The sequence below is a fragment of the Neovison vison genome, chromosome 1 (assembly GCF_020171115.1).
Source record: "Neovison vison isolate M4711 chromosome 1, ASM_NN_V1, whole genome shotgun sequence".
Classification (NCBI taxonomy): Eukaryota; Metazoa; Chordata; class Mammalia; order Carnivora; family Mustelidae; genus Neogale; species Neogale vison.
The window spans coordinates 113,751,540-113,767,848 of record NC_058091.1 but is presented as its reverse complement, the minus strand read 5'-3'; the positions used below and the strand labels follow the sequence as shown (position 1 = coordinate 113,767,848).

The 16,309-nt window shown below is 35.5% G+C and overlaps 1 protein-coding gene across 50 annotated transcripts in view; it reads right to left on the bottom strand.

The window, feature by feature from the left end:
- The window catches only part of RIMS1 (regulating synaptic membrane exocytosis 1), a 498,418-nt gene that overhangs the window by 69,481 nt on the left and 412,628 nt on the right, over positions 1–16,309 (bottom strand). For 33 of the 50 annotated variants that reach the window (XM_044254066.1, XM_044254144.1, XM_044254102.1 and 30 more), the window contains one exon: positions 2,627–2,862. The exons of the other annotated variants lie outside the window; for them this stretch is intronic. In XM_044254066.1, the coding sequence (XP_044110001.1) occupies positions 2,627–2,862 (236 nt within the window). The remainder of the gene's footprint in view (positions 1–2,626; positions 2,863–16,309) is intronic. 50 annotated transcript variants of the gene reach the window in all.

Genomic DNA, 16,309 nt, shown 5'->3' with positions numbered 1-16,309 from the left:
CTTTTCATTATGAATAAACAGTGTGGTACAGATGATTTAAAAATATTAATATTATTTATAATTGAAATATCCCATAGGAGTAATTATATATAATTGAAGAGACTAGTAAATTATATATAAGAATAATTATATATATAATTAAAGAGTATAGTAAATACTCTTCATAGTAAATATACCTATGTGAGTATATGTGTGTGCATAAAATTTATTATGCTCTTCAATTTGTTGAAAAAAATTTTATTTGATTTCAAAGACACAAATATACTCCTTTGAGCAAGTAAAAGGCTATAAAAGCAAAAACAAAAAAACTGATGTGTCTGTAATCAATCACTCTAAAAAGAGCTGATTAAACTTTACTTCTAAGTGCTTCACGTTTTCCTGATTATCTGTTGTGGGTGTGATAGAGGAGAGAGAAATTGTAACCCAGGCTGTCTGGATTAGAGGTTCACCGTAAGAGAAGCCCTAGCTTAATCAGTCTTTTTTTTTCATATTAAAATAACTAAACATTTACATGAAACATAATACATTCTAGTCCACAGAATACACAGCTTGTTTTAAACTATGAGTAAGGCTGTTTTCCTCTCCACTGAACAGGGAGAAAAACAAGGCCATGCACTGAGACAAAGAGGCATGATGACCGAGGTTTGTCACCCTTTGTTATTTGCTTTAGACAGATAGAGAGAAGAATGAGAATAGGTTCTCAAATAACAGGTAAAATTAGGATATAGAAAAAGAGACATAAAACTTTATACCTGGAAAGTTCATAGGAGGACATCTAGTCCAACCCACCCTGTATATAAGCAAATTGAATCCTGCAGAGATGAAGTAAAACTTGATTCACTGAGTCACCTTGGAATAGGATTGTTTTGTTAGCTTCGTTTTGGGACCCTGTGTCTTTTTTTGCTCCCTTACACTGCAATCTAATCCCCTCAAATAGGTTATTCCATGGAAGTTACTAACAATGCATCTTTTAGGAAGGTAAATATTATTTGAAATTCAACAATGACCACAAATGGAATAAAATTTAAAGTAATAAAGCAAAGAGGCTAAGTGTTTCCATGACACCCATATCACCTACAAAGCCGTGTAGCACGTACAGTTCCGGTGTAAAATTACTGCTGTGTTTTAGTCTAAGAAAATATAATTCTATGTAACTAGTGAATAATAGAGAGGGAACTAACTATAGGGGACAAATAAAAGAAGAGAGACTATGAATAGTTAGATTAAGAAGATAAATTGCCCGCTAAACCTCACAGAGGAAGCACAGGTTGATCAAAGAACATTTCAATTTCATCTAAGTGGTGAAGGATTTTCAGATCTGGTGGTGAAAGCCTTATCCACACCCCACACTGTAAACTATCATTACATTGATACCAAAAACCAAGAAGCATCACCATTAAAAATAAGACAAATCAAACAACACAAATGAACAATGCCTCCTACTCCTCAGGAAGAAGTCTGACCCTAGGAAAAGAAAAGATTCTCCTTCGCAATGATCAGCTCATCTCAGTGGGACAGCATAGCAGCTGATCCAATACAGAGACACTCGCTAATCTAGGTTCATCCTGTGATTCTCAGAAAGACAAACCTCTGCTGAGATAGCTGTGCACTCCAGTTCAGTTTTTCAATGGCTCAATTTCCTACCTTTATTGTTAAATATGTCCACTAGAATGCACGTTTTAAAATAGATACTCTCCAGAATGCCAAGGTAACTATAAAAAGAATTTCATGAAAGTTTTTTGGCATGAGTAAATTTTGTTACAAGACTTTTGCTGCTAGGAAACAAAAATATGGAGTAAATGGTTATAACAGGAGAAAGAAGTGCTGACAATTTAAATCAATCCAATATTTCACTTACCTTTAGTTTTCCACAGTACCGAGCATAGTAATGAACTATCTGGTATGTCTGATAAAATATTATGTAATTTGGGGCAATTTAAAAAGTACTTCGTAGTACAGAAATAACCATCCTCCTTGCTGTGTTTGCTTTTTTCTATATACCTTGAGGACATGAAGCTTTTAAGGTTTATAAGCAGTAGAAAATACCTGAAACTCAAATTTGTATTAAGACATTCTTTGCACAAATCCACTGACCCATTTTTCTAAAGTAAAAATAAGTGCTGGGGTTTTAACTTGCACTGAAAACACAATTACAGTTCAATAATTATGTTCATACAGTACCTTGAAGACTATATTTCAAGTTGCACAACTGACCTTCTTTTCCATAAAAATATAGATAGAACCTAAATTATAGGAAGTTATATTATGGAACATTTTGAAAAGGAGAATCCTGTTGCTTTTCTTGCATATAAATCAATTTGGATCTTTAATACTTCTTTGCATTTCCTTGCATATTTATAAACATGGCTTTACTTTTTTTTTTTTAAACTTATGAAAAGTATCTGACCACTTTACAGATCGACAAATGGTACCAAGTTAGACAGCTGTACAGGAAAAAAACATAAATAAATGCACATGTAACAGATCTTTAGAGACAGAAAAATAAACTTCATTTGCAAAGAAGAATCCGTACACTCTACAATCACTCACAGGCCATAGCACGAGGATCCATTTTTGTCTCTCCAGCAAGAACTCGAGGTGTCCAAATGGAATTCACTTCACTCACCTGTTTGGCTTAGCTGGGATGTGCTTCTACTCCTTCTAGACACTATGGCAACCACTTTGGCACTCAGGCTGGATCTCCTCTTCTTTCCACCTGCTCCAACTGTACCCACAGCTGTGTCGGACTGACTGCCGTCATTATGCTCCAGTGTATACATCTCCCCACTCACACTGGTGCTCTTCATGATGGCTCTTCCTGAAGTCCCCATCCGTCTGCCTTGCATTTTAGGGGTAAATGAACTATATTTACAAAGTAAAAACATATACGCATCCATAAATTACAGGTCAGCATAACTGAAGCTCTAAACCTAATTTATTTTGAAATAATCCAGGCAAAAATTTTTTTTGGGGGGTAGGGAGTCAATTGAGTAGTAGTCTTATAGCTATGATTGACTAGATATGAGCTTAAAACAATAGTAATTCAATACAGGAATCTATGAACTTTTAGTAAGAAGAAATGCAACCAATGTTATCTACAGGGAGGTTAATGTTACTAATTTTATAGTTACTAATGTTACTTTCAGGGAAAAACAAAAATATTTAAATCAATAAGAGCAGTTCATATACACTCCTCAGGAAAAAAATATTATTAAAAATGGATATTCTGGATTTGCCATACAAGATGAAAAAATGAAAACAGTTATCTGTTCTAGTTCCAACTAATAGAGAGCTCTTGCTATTTGATATCTCTTGCTTTATGAGTTTGGACAGACTACCAATGAGCCCCCCCCCCAAAAAAAAATCACATTTCCTTCCTTCCTTCCTTGTCCTCTCATGATTTGTCTTTCCCAAATTTCAACTCATTTTTCCCTTTTAGCATTTCAAACTCACATGCTCAGGTTGAGATGTTTCTTTTTTCTTCCCTATTAGATCTTACTTATCTATGTTCCTGGATTATACTAATTTATTTGAGTAAATTACTGTACTTCTCTCCTAAGTGAGAAAATTACTGTTGAGACTTTCAGACAACATGGAAGGGTGGTGTGGAAAAAAACTGTCTCTAACTTGCCAAAGTAAATGTATGTCTGTGAGTTGGGGAGAGAGGTAGGGCAAACAAGTTGGGAGTCACAGATGTCAGGATTCTTCGTATCTTTTAAATTATACTGCATATGCAGTTATATTATCCATCTAGACTGGCCTCTTTTGGTCCAATTAAGACCTGGTTTGCTATATCTGAAATGATCCTCTTTACTGTATGGTTCCTTAAAATATCTGCAAAAATGGCTTACATGACTCTCACCACCACCTTGATTTTCTATTTCTTGTTTTGAAGTACAAAATACATTAATAGAGCATCTTTTTAATAGTGATGACATTCAATACTCAAGTTGAAATAAATCCTAATATGATTAGAAATGATGGAACAGAAATTCTTGGGGTCACGTAACGTTTTTGTGGTCACATGAGTGTTTCAGTAGAAAGGGAAACTGACACAGGATGAGTTCAGAAAGAGTGAGATTGTGGAAGCCTTAGAAGTTATGGAAAAGAAACAAGACTGTTTGATCCTTAGGATCCTTCCATGAACTGAATTGAAAAATGAGACCCCTAATTGAAAGGAATCCTTTGGAATTTTTAACCCCTATCTGTATTATCTGGATTGGTCCACATCATTAATATTAAAATTTGTATTCTTTCAATTTATTCTAATCAGATTTCCCTTAACTCAACGTTTGTAAAGCTATGTGCAAACCTGGTAGTTTTGCTATGCACTTTATGTAAACTCTTTTTTGAAACATTAATGAAGACGGTATTACATATAGTTGGTTCAAAACTGATTCCTGTGGGGTTTGTATTCCCAATTCCAGTGGACCTTCTTTTCTGAGAAATATTACAATAGATTTCTTCTGTGTCCTCACAATTTATTTCAAAGCATGACCTAAATCTGTCACCTTTCCTTAAGTCCACTCCTACTACCTGCTTTTTCTATGATTTTACTTGCCGACTTCCACTGGAGGATATGAAGCAATGTAACAATTTGTTCAGTTTTGCTGTGATCATGTCCATCTTCAATCAAATGCTGGTGACTGAGAAGTCAGTAGTTTTTCCACCTCTCATCACTCTTTTTAGAACACTTGTCACAGGGTTATTGAAAACTTCTTTTCTGATGATTTTATTTTTACCTTAATAAAGTCTGGATAAACTAGAATCTACCTTTTCTCTCCCAATTATTTCCACATAAATGGAATTCTATTATAACTCTCAATTTGTATCTTAAAAGTTATTTCACAAAAATACTACTGTAAAATATTCAGGAATGTTCTTTGGGCTATAGAAAAGTTTAAAAGCATAGGGAAATGTCTTCAATAATACTTCTATTCTGAAAATGTATTTGAGATGAGCTATAGGAAGATTCAAAGTTTTTTTCATGGTCATTCAATCACAGCAATGAAATGTTCCACTATCTGAAAAAATTCTGGAAGGCAGCTATGCTCACCACTATACCACCAATATACTTTGTTGACAAAAAATATGAAAAAATTTAAGGAAATCTGTGTAGTGATGACCATTCAGGGGGTTAAGAATTTATATTAAAATGATTTTTGGGAATAAATGCTGTGATTTTTCTTCAACAAATAAAAAATTTTATTTAGAATTTTAAAAGCATTCTTATACGATATAAAGAATTTGGAATATCATAATGTTCAGTGAGAACATGTGAAGGCATTTTCAATTCTGTTTACCTAATTGAGGGGAGAGGTTTCTGGAGTCTAATCAGGTTACTTTAATCCAAGTGAAGGTTACTGTTTTAGTACAAATAAGCTTTCTATTCCCCTATTTTGTATCCTTTTATTTGTTCTGCTTCCATTGCCTGGAAAATTATTCCTGTCACTCAGTTTAATTTAGTGCCTGAATACTTCAGGATGTACTTTAATGCGTTCTGCTTTATAAAGCTCCTGAGAGTCTCTCTAGTACCATGATTCCTGTTTCCCAGCCCTCTGTTTTCTAGTTTCTATTGGTTGTATTCAGATTTGGATATTTTATATCAGCATGCACCTTATGCATCACTAGATTTGCCACAATGCCCTCCCATTGCTGAGTGAACTAAAGATTTATGAATAGGAAGTAAAAAAAAAGTGATATCATTATAAAAATGGACTATGATATAATCCATCTTTAAAAATCAATCAAACAAAATAAACCCTACCTTTCTTCTTTGATATTCCCTCTCCCTCCGGCTGCTGACTTTGGCTAAAAATCTCCTCAAGCAGTTGACTGTATGTCCTCTCTTCCTATTCTACCCTGAACTAATTTAAATTAGGCTTTGTCCCTATTACTTCACCAAAGTTGCCCCTCCCTTTAAATTTTTATTTATCTGAGATAGAGAGAGAGAGAGCACACACAAAGGGAGAGGGAGAAGCAGACTTCTGGCTGAGCAGAGAGCCCAACGTGGGACTCAGTCCCCCCGCCCCCTGCCCTGAGATCATGACCTGAGATGAAAGGCAGACACTTAACTGACTTTTTTAAAAGTCACCAGTGACCTTACATGGCAAAATCCTATCACTGCACAGTCCTTACCCTTTTGACCTCTCAATAAATCATGTATGTGACAAAACATTTGATTCTACGATCAGGGAATACTTTATTCTCATGATCTCACTGTGCCTCACTAAAAAGCACTCCTGGGTATTTACCCCAAAGACACAGATGTCGTGAAAAGAAGGGCCATCTGTACCCCAATGTTTATAGCAGCAATGGCCACGGTCGCCAAACTATGGAAAGAACCAAGATGCCCTTCAACGGAGGAATGGATAAGGAAGATGTGGTCCATATACACTATGGAGTATTATGCCTCCATCAGAAAGGATGAATACCCAACTTTTGTAGCAACATGGACGGGACTGGAAGAGATTATGCTGAGTGAAATAAGTCAAGCAGAGAGAGTCAATTATCATACGGTTTCACTTATTTGTGGAGCATAACAAATAGCATGGAGGACAAGGGACGTTAGAGAGGAGAAGGGAATTTGGGTAAATTGGAAGGGGAGGTGAACCATGAGAAACTATGGACTCTGAAAAACAATCTGAGGGGTTTGAAGTGGCGGGGGGGTGGGAGGTTGGGGTACCAGGTGGTGGGTGTTATAGAGGGCACGGCCTGCATGGAGCACTGGGTGTGGTGAAAAAAATAATGAATAATGATTTTCTGAAAATAAATAAATTGATTAAAAAAAAGAACTTTATTTTCTTTCACCACTAAATACTGGAGTTCTTCAGTGTTTAGCCCTCTGACCTATATTCCTCCATATGAGGCTAACTCCCTAGATGTCTCAATCTCGTCTTGGGCTTTACATATTATCCATGTGCTGCAAATTCCAGTTGTTTTTCTCCACCTGTACTCAGTCCTGAACTCCAGATTTAGATAGTCAGCTGTCAGTGGACATTGCTGTTTGGATCGGTCTCTCAAAAATAACATGTTCAGGGGCGCCTGGGTGGCTCAGTGGGTTAAAGCCTCTGCCTTCAGCTCAGGTCATGATCCCAGGGTCCTGGGATCAAGCCCCACATTAGGCTCTCTGCTCAGCAGGAAGCCTGCTTCCTCCTCTCTCTCTGCCTCTCTGCCTACTTGTGATCTCTGTCTGTTAAATAAATAAATAAAATCTTTTAAAAAAATACATTCAACCCAACAGAAAAACTGCCCTATAGCTTATCTTTCATATCACACTCAAGATACTCCATTTCCCCAATTGCTCAGAGGAATAATTTCACCCTAGAAAAAAAGTCTAATGTGGATTTGAGACCAAGAAAAAAAAGTACTTTACTTTTTATGCCTTCCTTGAGAATTATCTAACAAGCCCACTTTAAAGGTCATTTGACCTCCAGGGAAATGTAAAATTTTTGACTGTTTACTCTGATAGTATTATGATCCAAACATGGAGCAGGGTGCCCATGGACTCCTTAAACTCAAGGTTGCCTTTAATCAAGTGGCAAATAAATATGACTTTCAATTTCTGCTTCTTTTTTTCTGACTCTGGTTTTCTATGTTTCTTTATTTTGCTTGTTTGTTTCTGGTTCTTTGTAAATTGGCTCTTATTTTGCTTGTTGAGCAAAGAGCTCATTAGTTCAAAGAGCTAAGAGCACATTCCTCACTAACGGCACCAACAATGAGGAAAACCATCCTTGGAATTAAATCTGTTGGGTGGCAGAAATCAAAATATATTACACGTTGGGTGGCAAATGATAAAAAATTTGGCTTGCTAGTCTTTTTACATATCTGTCTGACGGGCACTAAAAGTTCACATCGCTCATGAAAATGTCTTGTGCATACTGAAAAAAGAACTGCTCTTTAAAGTCTAGGCTTAGGTTTTCTGTGTTAATTTTGGCCCTATGGCTAAGTGTAAAACTGAGTTGCTAGTTCTCTTTGAATGCTTAAAAAGTCTTTTTGATTGATAATAAAAATCTCTTACTTTCTGTGTACCTTAGGGATAGCTGTCCAGGCAGATAGATACTAGATCCCAAAGGGTCTTAAATTCGATAGAAAAAAATTCAGTAGAGTTCTTGTTCTGACGATCTATACAGATGAGTATGTACTTGTATAATTCTAATATAGGTAACTAAAGATTCCCTAGAGGAAAAAAAGAAACTGAAATTCCGATACTTTGAATATGAGAGCCTTTTAAGAAAAAAAAAATTTCAAGAAATTGCTAACTCAGAAGAATTTTAATATAAGAATTTAAATCCATGGGGCACCTGGGTGGCTCAGTGGGTTAAGCCTCTGCCTTCGGCTCAGGTCATGATCCCGCGGTCCTGGGATGGAGCCCTGCAGCGGACTCGCTTCTCAGTGCAGGGCCTGCTTCCCCCCCCCCGCCCCCGCTCTCTGCCTGCTTGTGATCTCTCTCTCTCTCTGTCAAATAAATAAAAACAAAAACAAACAAACAAACAAACAAAAAACCATTGGTGGTTGGTTCTATACTAGAAACAAAAGTGGCATATATTTTAAAATACATGGATAGATATTCAAGATAATAGCTGTGTTTTTATTTATCAAAGGAAAAGAAGGAAATCATTTCTTACAGTAAAACAACTGGAAGGTGAATGAAGATAGTAAAAAACAGAACTTGAATGAATACCTTAAAGTGTAGAAGGTTTGAGGGAAAGTGAATTATTTGCCCTGCTTCATTGTGGTTATAAACAATAAGTCTGAAGAGTAAAAATAAATAAATAAATAAATAAATCTTTGACAAACTGGTTTCATTTGAAGTAAATCTTCATGATATAATAAGAAAGGTGTGTGAGTCATTTACTGACAAAGTTATATTAATGCAAGATTAGAATTAGGTTTTCTGTAAAATGATTAATTGCTCTTAGAATATTTAGTTGAAAGCAAATTTCATTTAATCAGAAGCAGCAAGAGGACCATTAAAGAACAAGAGTTCTACTTTACAGGTAGAACCAAAACCTACAAAATCTGCATAGGAAACTGGTCTAGTATTTGTTCTATGGCTTATTGGATCCTAGAACTACGGATAATAAAAAAAGTTTATATCCTGAACTTAGCAGAATTTTAGAGATCTCATACTGATAGTTACTGCAAATGATGTCAAGTGGTCATGATAGCTTTTGCTCACACTATAAAAAACACACAGGTCTTGGTGCGATATAATTTACCATAAAATGGCTAAGATGGTAAGATAACCTATACACATTCGATCAAATCGAAGATGTCATCAATATTAAGATACATTATCAGTCCATGTATTTTTAAGAAAAAAAAGTGCTGCTAATTAAACTATGGCATGCCATCATTGTAAAATACATACCAATTTCATATATGATAAAGTGTGAATCAATGAAATTGTGGTAATAGCCAATTTAGAAACTCATTTCAAACAAGAATTTTTTTAAAAAGGTTGATAAATGATAAACACTTTATAAATGTTCAGCACACCAAAAGAATCTGCATGTCTACCAAGATTGCACGGTAAGCCTGAAAAGGGACTAGTAATATAAGGCATATCAAAAGACAGCTGTAATATACATAAATTCACAATACTGTTTACCAAAATACCAAAAGTCAACCCAAATTTTTATCTATTTTAATGAGAGATTTTGTTTTGTAATTTTCCTGTCTTCTAAAGTCCTTATCAAATTTATCAAGGGTAGGCTGGCCTCACAAAAATCTTTAGGAAGTATTTTTATTCTGACTGTTTATTCTCTAGAGTAATTGGTATATGCCTGAGAGCATTCATTCTTTAAATATTTGGAATAATTAACAAGTGAATCCACATGGGTGAGGAGTTTTCCTTGTGGAGAACCTTAAAATAATTACAGAATCATTAAAAAATGATTAAATTATTTAAATCATTAAAAAAAATAGATACATGACTCTTCAAAGTGTTTTTTCCTTCTTATGTCATTCTTAGCTAAGTTGTACTTTCCAAGAAATTTGTACATCTCATCTAAGTCAGGGTTAGGCAAGCTTATTTTGTAAAGAGCCAGGTAGTAAATATTTTAGGCTTTGTGGGCCAGATTGTCTCTGTTGCAATTACTCAAACTTACTATTATGGTGGGTAAAGAGCTATAGATAATATATAAGCAGATGGGCATAGACGTGCTCCAGTAAACCTTTATCCACAACGGGCCAGCTTTGGCTTGTTGGTCATAGTTTGGCTTGTTGCATAACCACTGCAAAACTTACCAGCATATAATTGTTTGTGTATCCTACACTGATATCTCCCTTTTTTCATTTCATGACATTGGTTATAAGTATTTAGTCCACTTACTTTTGATGCAATTACTGAGATAGCTGGAATTGACCCTATCACTTGCCATTTATTTTTAATCACCATGTTCCTTCTACTTCTCCATTTTTGCCTAAGTAGATAATTCTGTATCTTTTTCTCCACTATTAGCATCTGTGTTATGTATTCTTCTATTATTGATTAGAATAAATAATAGACACCCGAAGGGCTAAAAAAATACGTACCTTGACTTATTAGAAACTTCCTTAGACATTTTTATTTCTTACAGAAGAATGCAAAAACTTTAGAACAGCTTGATTTCCTTTCCTTCCTTTCCATCTTTTATGTAGGTTTTTTAGCTATTTTACTTCTATGTATTCTATTTGAGAGCATGAGAAGGCATGAACCCATGCACTCACACACGGACACAACAGTAGTGGGGAGGGGCAAAGGGAGAGGGAGAGAGAACCTTAGGGAGTTTCCATGCCCAGTGGATCATGAGCTGAGTTGAAATCAAGAGTCAGATGCTTAACTGAGGGAACCACCCAGGTACCCATTTCCACATGTTTCAACTACCACAAGATGCCCTTATCATCATTAACTCTCTCCAGTGTTCATTCTTTCCTCAAATTTAGTGCTTCCAACTGGGAACATTTTCCTTCAACATGGAATGTGGGTCTACTGGTGATGAATTCTCCTTCCTGTTTTATTCCTTCTTCCCTTTCTCCCTCCCTCTCTTCCTTCCTCCTCCTTCTTTCCTTCCTTCCTTCTTGCCTGAAGGATGTTTTTGCTAAGCATAAAATTTTAGGCTGGGAGATTTCTTTGTTTTGTTTCTTGTTTGTTTGATTTTTTTTCTTGTTTGTTTGATTTTTTTTTCCTACAGCATTCTCCTTTCAGTCATTCCATAGTTTTTTTTTTTTTTTCATATTATCTGTTAAAATTTCAACCAGTCTTATTGCTTCAGTGAACTTTATGTTTCTTTCTTTCCCCCGAGATTATTTTAAGAAATGTTCTTTCTTTAGTCTTCAGTACTTTGATCATGATATTGATAGACTTTTTTTTTTTCTCTTTTTACATGCTGGGATTTTTTGAAATATTTTGATTTGTAATATGATGTATTTCATCAGTTTTGGAAAACTCTCAGCCAGTACCTTGGTATTCAAGTATTGTTACTGTCATTTCCTCTCCTTCTGGGATCCAAATTACATGTAGATTAGATCTTCTCATTATGCCCCACATGTCTCTTATGTCCTCCTCCAATTTACTTCCTTGTTTTCTCTTTGTACATAGATTTATAAACTCTTCACTGACCAGTTCAAGAATTCTCTGTTCTACTGCTTCTAATATGCTATTAAGTCCACCTATCAAATTTTTGTTTTGTATCTTTTAGTTTTAGAATTGCCATTTAACTCTAAGAATGGGTTCCGGGTCTCTGCAGAAGACGTCCATCATCCTATGTTTTCTGGAACATATTAATCATGGATATTTTAAAGCCTCTATATGAAAACTCTATTGTTTGTTTTTATTCAGTTGGTCCTTTTTTATTAATTTAATTTTTAAATCATGCCTCATAAACTTTAATTAGATGCCAGACACTGGGAATGTTTGCTTTCTTATTTTCCTTCAATAAGGGTAAAATTTTCTTTTGGTTGGCAGAGAGAAGTTATCTTGTTCCTGTTCAGAGTTGGGTTTAAAGCTTTACCATTATTCACAGAGTGTAATGCGTAGCCCCAGAGTTTGGCCTTTCTGGAATTTGTACAAGAAATTGAAGGTATTTTTCAAGCCCCTCTGACTGTGGAACTTGAAGGCAATCTGTGTCTCCCCAGCACTGGGCACCCACTGGAATCTTTGCTCAGCTCTTTAAGAAACCACTTTTTGGTTTCTTGGAGTCTTTCCCTGTGCACGCTCATCTCAGGAGTCAACAAATTAATTTAGGGTAATCTGTGGCAAGTTTTGGAGCCCTCCACACACAGTTTTTCGCTCCTTCCTCTGTCAGTTCCTGGCCTGTGATCTGCCTCCTCAGTCCAGTAAGACTCCTGCTGTCTGATTGGACTACACCTCCCTGTAACTAAATCAGAAAGTACCTTCAGAGAAAACTGGGTAAATCTGGCACTCATAACATGTTCTTCCCTTCTTTCAAAGATAGAAACCCTTCAAATTTATTTCTGTTTTATTCCTTCCAAACACCCTCAAACATTTGCTTTTTGTTTTCGTTGGTTTGGAGGTGAGAAGGTTAGTCTGATGCAAACCATATTGTCATGCCTGGAACTAGAAGGATTGCATCATCTTGTTGCTTATTTTTGAATAATTGTAGAATTATCCAGACCAGTGATGTTTTCAAAATCTCTGTAAGGTCAGTAATTAGGACTTATGCATTATAATGATGCTAGAGCAGTTTATTTCTTTGTGAACTACACCAAATAGCTTTTGCTATATTGATCCCTAAGTGTCCCCCCAACAGCCTCTCTGCCATTGCCAACCTGTGAGGCTTCTCCTCTGAGTTGATGTCAGCTGCTACTCTGAAGCATAAAACATTGTTTCAGTGTTTTCCAGTGTTAAAACTGTCCCAAGTTCTCACAGATTCTAGGTGAGAAATTTTTTGATTGGCCTTTCCAATGCTGTGCCATTTATTTTAGAGAGCTCTACCTTCTACTCACGAGGTGAATAAGTCAGTATCTGCTCTTGATGCTTCTCCTCATTTTAGACCAGATTTCATTGAATTTGAAAGTTGTTTTCTATCATTTATAATTTAAGGATGTGGGTCTTCTAGTTTCATGCTAGATGAGGTTTTTAGTATCTTACTTAGAAAACTTGGGTAGCTTTTAGCTGGCAATTAGAAATAAAAACCTTTGTTCTCTGTAATCTCCAGTGTATGATCATGGAGTTCTTTGTAGGAAGCAAAATCAGTCAGTCTTGATGACTCATTTCAGGAAGCAATCTCAATGGGAGTGATATGCTTCCAAATAATAACTGGTTCTTGGTGGAGGTAAGAGGGGTAAACATTTCTTAGATAAAATGGCTTGTGTTCCTCTAAAGAGCCACAGTATATAAACAGATACAGTGTTATCAATGACATTAAAATGTCACGTGGGAAGGACAGGAAAATAACAAGTAAAAGGCTCCTTAGGGGGTTAGGAATGGTAAAAGCATTGAGGAACAAAGCATTAGAAGGAGGACAGGAGAGAGTTAAAAATTAGGGTGGTTTCCAGTTATTTTGATTTGGGAACTAGGTGGATTATGCAGTGGGAGGAATATAATTACTCTGTACAAATACTAAGTAAGCCGATATGTTTTTACATTTGTTTTAAGAAATATATTAGGATCTCAATGACTACAAATAGCTAGTTAAAAATATATATCTTCATGTATTTCCAGGCTATTATAAACACAATTAAATAAATATTTGTACACACACATAGTTCAACAAAAGCTGGTGTACAATATCCAGTGAATACTAAAACATTAACAAATAATCTCATATCACACATTTCTTATCTATCAATATGACTGGATGAGAAACATCTTAAATACAATCCTAAACTAAGGTGTGCTTTTCTGGTTGCCCATACCTGGGACTCTGCCCTGGAATCCGTCTTTTGGAGGGACTGCTGAGACAGAAAACAGGACTCCTGCCTTCCCACTCAATGCCCCAAAAAGATTTGGCAGCCGGGCCAAATCCCAAGAGTAGGAGAATCATCCATGTCCCATGAGGCCACTTTAATATCCCATGTCTCATGAGGCCATTTTAATACACTAAAATATAATAATAAACATGTTGCACAGTTATGGCAAAATTATGAAAGTGACAAATGAAATAGGTGAAGTTTGGAGAGCACTGGTTCAGAGTAAAAGGATATTATATTTATTCCAAATAATAGGATAATTGACACAAAAATAGGAGTATTTACCCAAAGAGAGGGTATTTAATGTTGATAACCAGAGTTCATGCCTGGTGACCAATAAAACAATTAGCTGCCAGTGAATGAAATACAGCTAGGTTTATAATCCCCACTTGGTTCTCCAATGTGCAAATATAAACATGTAAACACAGTGTGTTAAATAGAAATCGAAGAACCTGTTAGAAATTTTCCATTATATATTTTTTGGCATAAAAATATAGTAACAGGGGCATCTGGGTGGCTCAGTGGGTTAAAGCCTCTGCCTTCGGCTCAGGTCATGATCCCAGGGTCCTGGAATCGAGCCCCATACCAAGCTTTCTGCTTGACAGAGAGCCTGCTTCCCTTCCTCTCTCTCTGCCTGCCTCTCTGCATACTTGTGATTTCTGTCTATCGAATAAATTAAAAATCTTTTATAAATTTCAAAAAATAATATAGTAACAATTTGTGGTCCTCTCAAACAGTCTTCCTGCTCTTTGGTAGCTGCTGTAGCACTGAGCATCCTTAATACAGCTGATTTGTGTGTTAACCACAGCACGTCAAAGACAAAAAGGTGACTTAACTGGCCCTTGAGGAAGTCCTCCTGTGCTCTGAAAATTATATAGCATTGAAGCAAAGTTAGCCAACATCGTAGCAACTGGGGGATTTCTTATACCTAAGACTGATCTCTTATAAAAGCAAAATATTCCCATAGCTGGCATGAATCCTACTGCTGGACATTGGTCATATTCCCACATTTAATGCACGGTTCTTACCTCTTGTCAATGGCAGAGATCGCAACTACAAACAGATCCTGTACAGTGAGGAGGAATTTGAATTTGGGGGATAGGTTTTTCTTTCTTTAAAAAGTATTCCCAGGGAATAAAATGGTTGCATTTGAAAGCTGTTCTAATATTGCCAATTCACCTTAAGATTAATCACTTGTTATTTTCCTTGTACTTAAAAGATGTTTAAACTTTATGCATCTTTTAATAATACGTCATACTGAAGATGTGCTGTTAGCAGCAGGTAAGTTAATTTCTTATATATTGTGGGGAAAATAAGAATCAGCAGGGAGAATGATATTCTTGTTTTATTTAACATCAGAATATTAAATTACATGCATAACTTCTTTTAGGTTAAATAGAAAATTACTGGAAAAGACTTACACACAATCATAGACCTGAATAAATTTTTCATACTCTCTTCCAAAGACACACTGAGTTATTTTTCTAAAGAAAATTTTTTCTAATTATAATTATCTATAATCTCCATTGAACATGTTCTTTAAAGTATTTTAAATTTAAAAAAAATCTATAATTCACTTCGAACAGAAGAAATTAAACTACAGGGAAGTAGATTTCTACAAATAGCAACAGGTTACAATGTACTTTTAAAACTCCATCAACAGATGAATGGATAAATAAGATGTGGTATATATGTAATGAAACACTAGGCAGCCATAAAAAAATAAAATCTTGCCATTTGCAATGACATGGGTGGAACTAGAGGGTATTACGCTAAGCAAAATAAGTCAATCACAGAAAGACAATTATTATATGATTTCACTGATATGAGGAATTTGAGAAACAAGACAGAGGATCATAGGGGAAGGAGAGAAAAATGAAACAGGACGAAACCAGAGAAGGAAACAAACCATAAGAGACTCTTAATCTCAGGAAACAAACTGAGGGTTGCTGGGGAGGTGGGGGTGGATAAGGATAGTGTGGTTGGGTTATGGGTATTGGGGAGGGTATGTGCTATGGTGAGTGCTGTGAATTGTGTAAGAATGATGAATCATAGACTGTACTCCTGAAACAAACAATACATTATACATTAATATAAAGCCCAGCAGGGACAAAAAAAATAATAAATTAAAAAATTTAAAAATAAAAAAAAATAAAAAAAATTCAAGGCCAAAAACCAAACAAACAAACAAAAAAAACCCTCCATGAACAGTGTACATTTACTTTTCCCCCAATGAGTCCCCACTAAGATCTAATTACAATCACTTCTACAAATAACTCCATCTTTATAAGATATTCTGGGTTGCTGTTAACTTTCAAAAAGTTATTATAACTGACCATTTTCATTGTCTATTGTATACTAAACATTTATCTAATATCCTACTGACATTCCC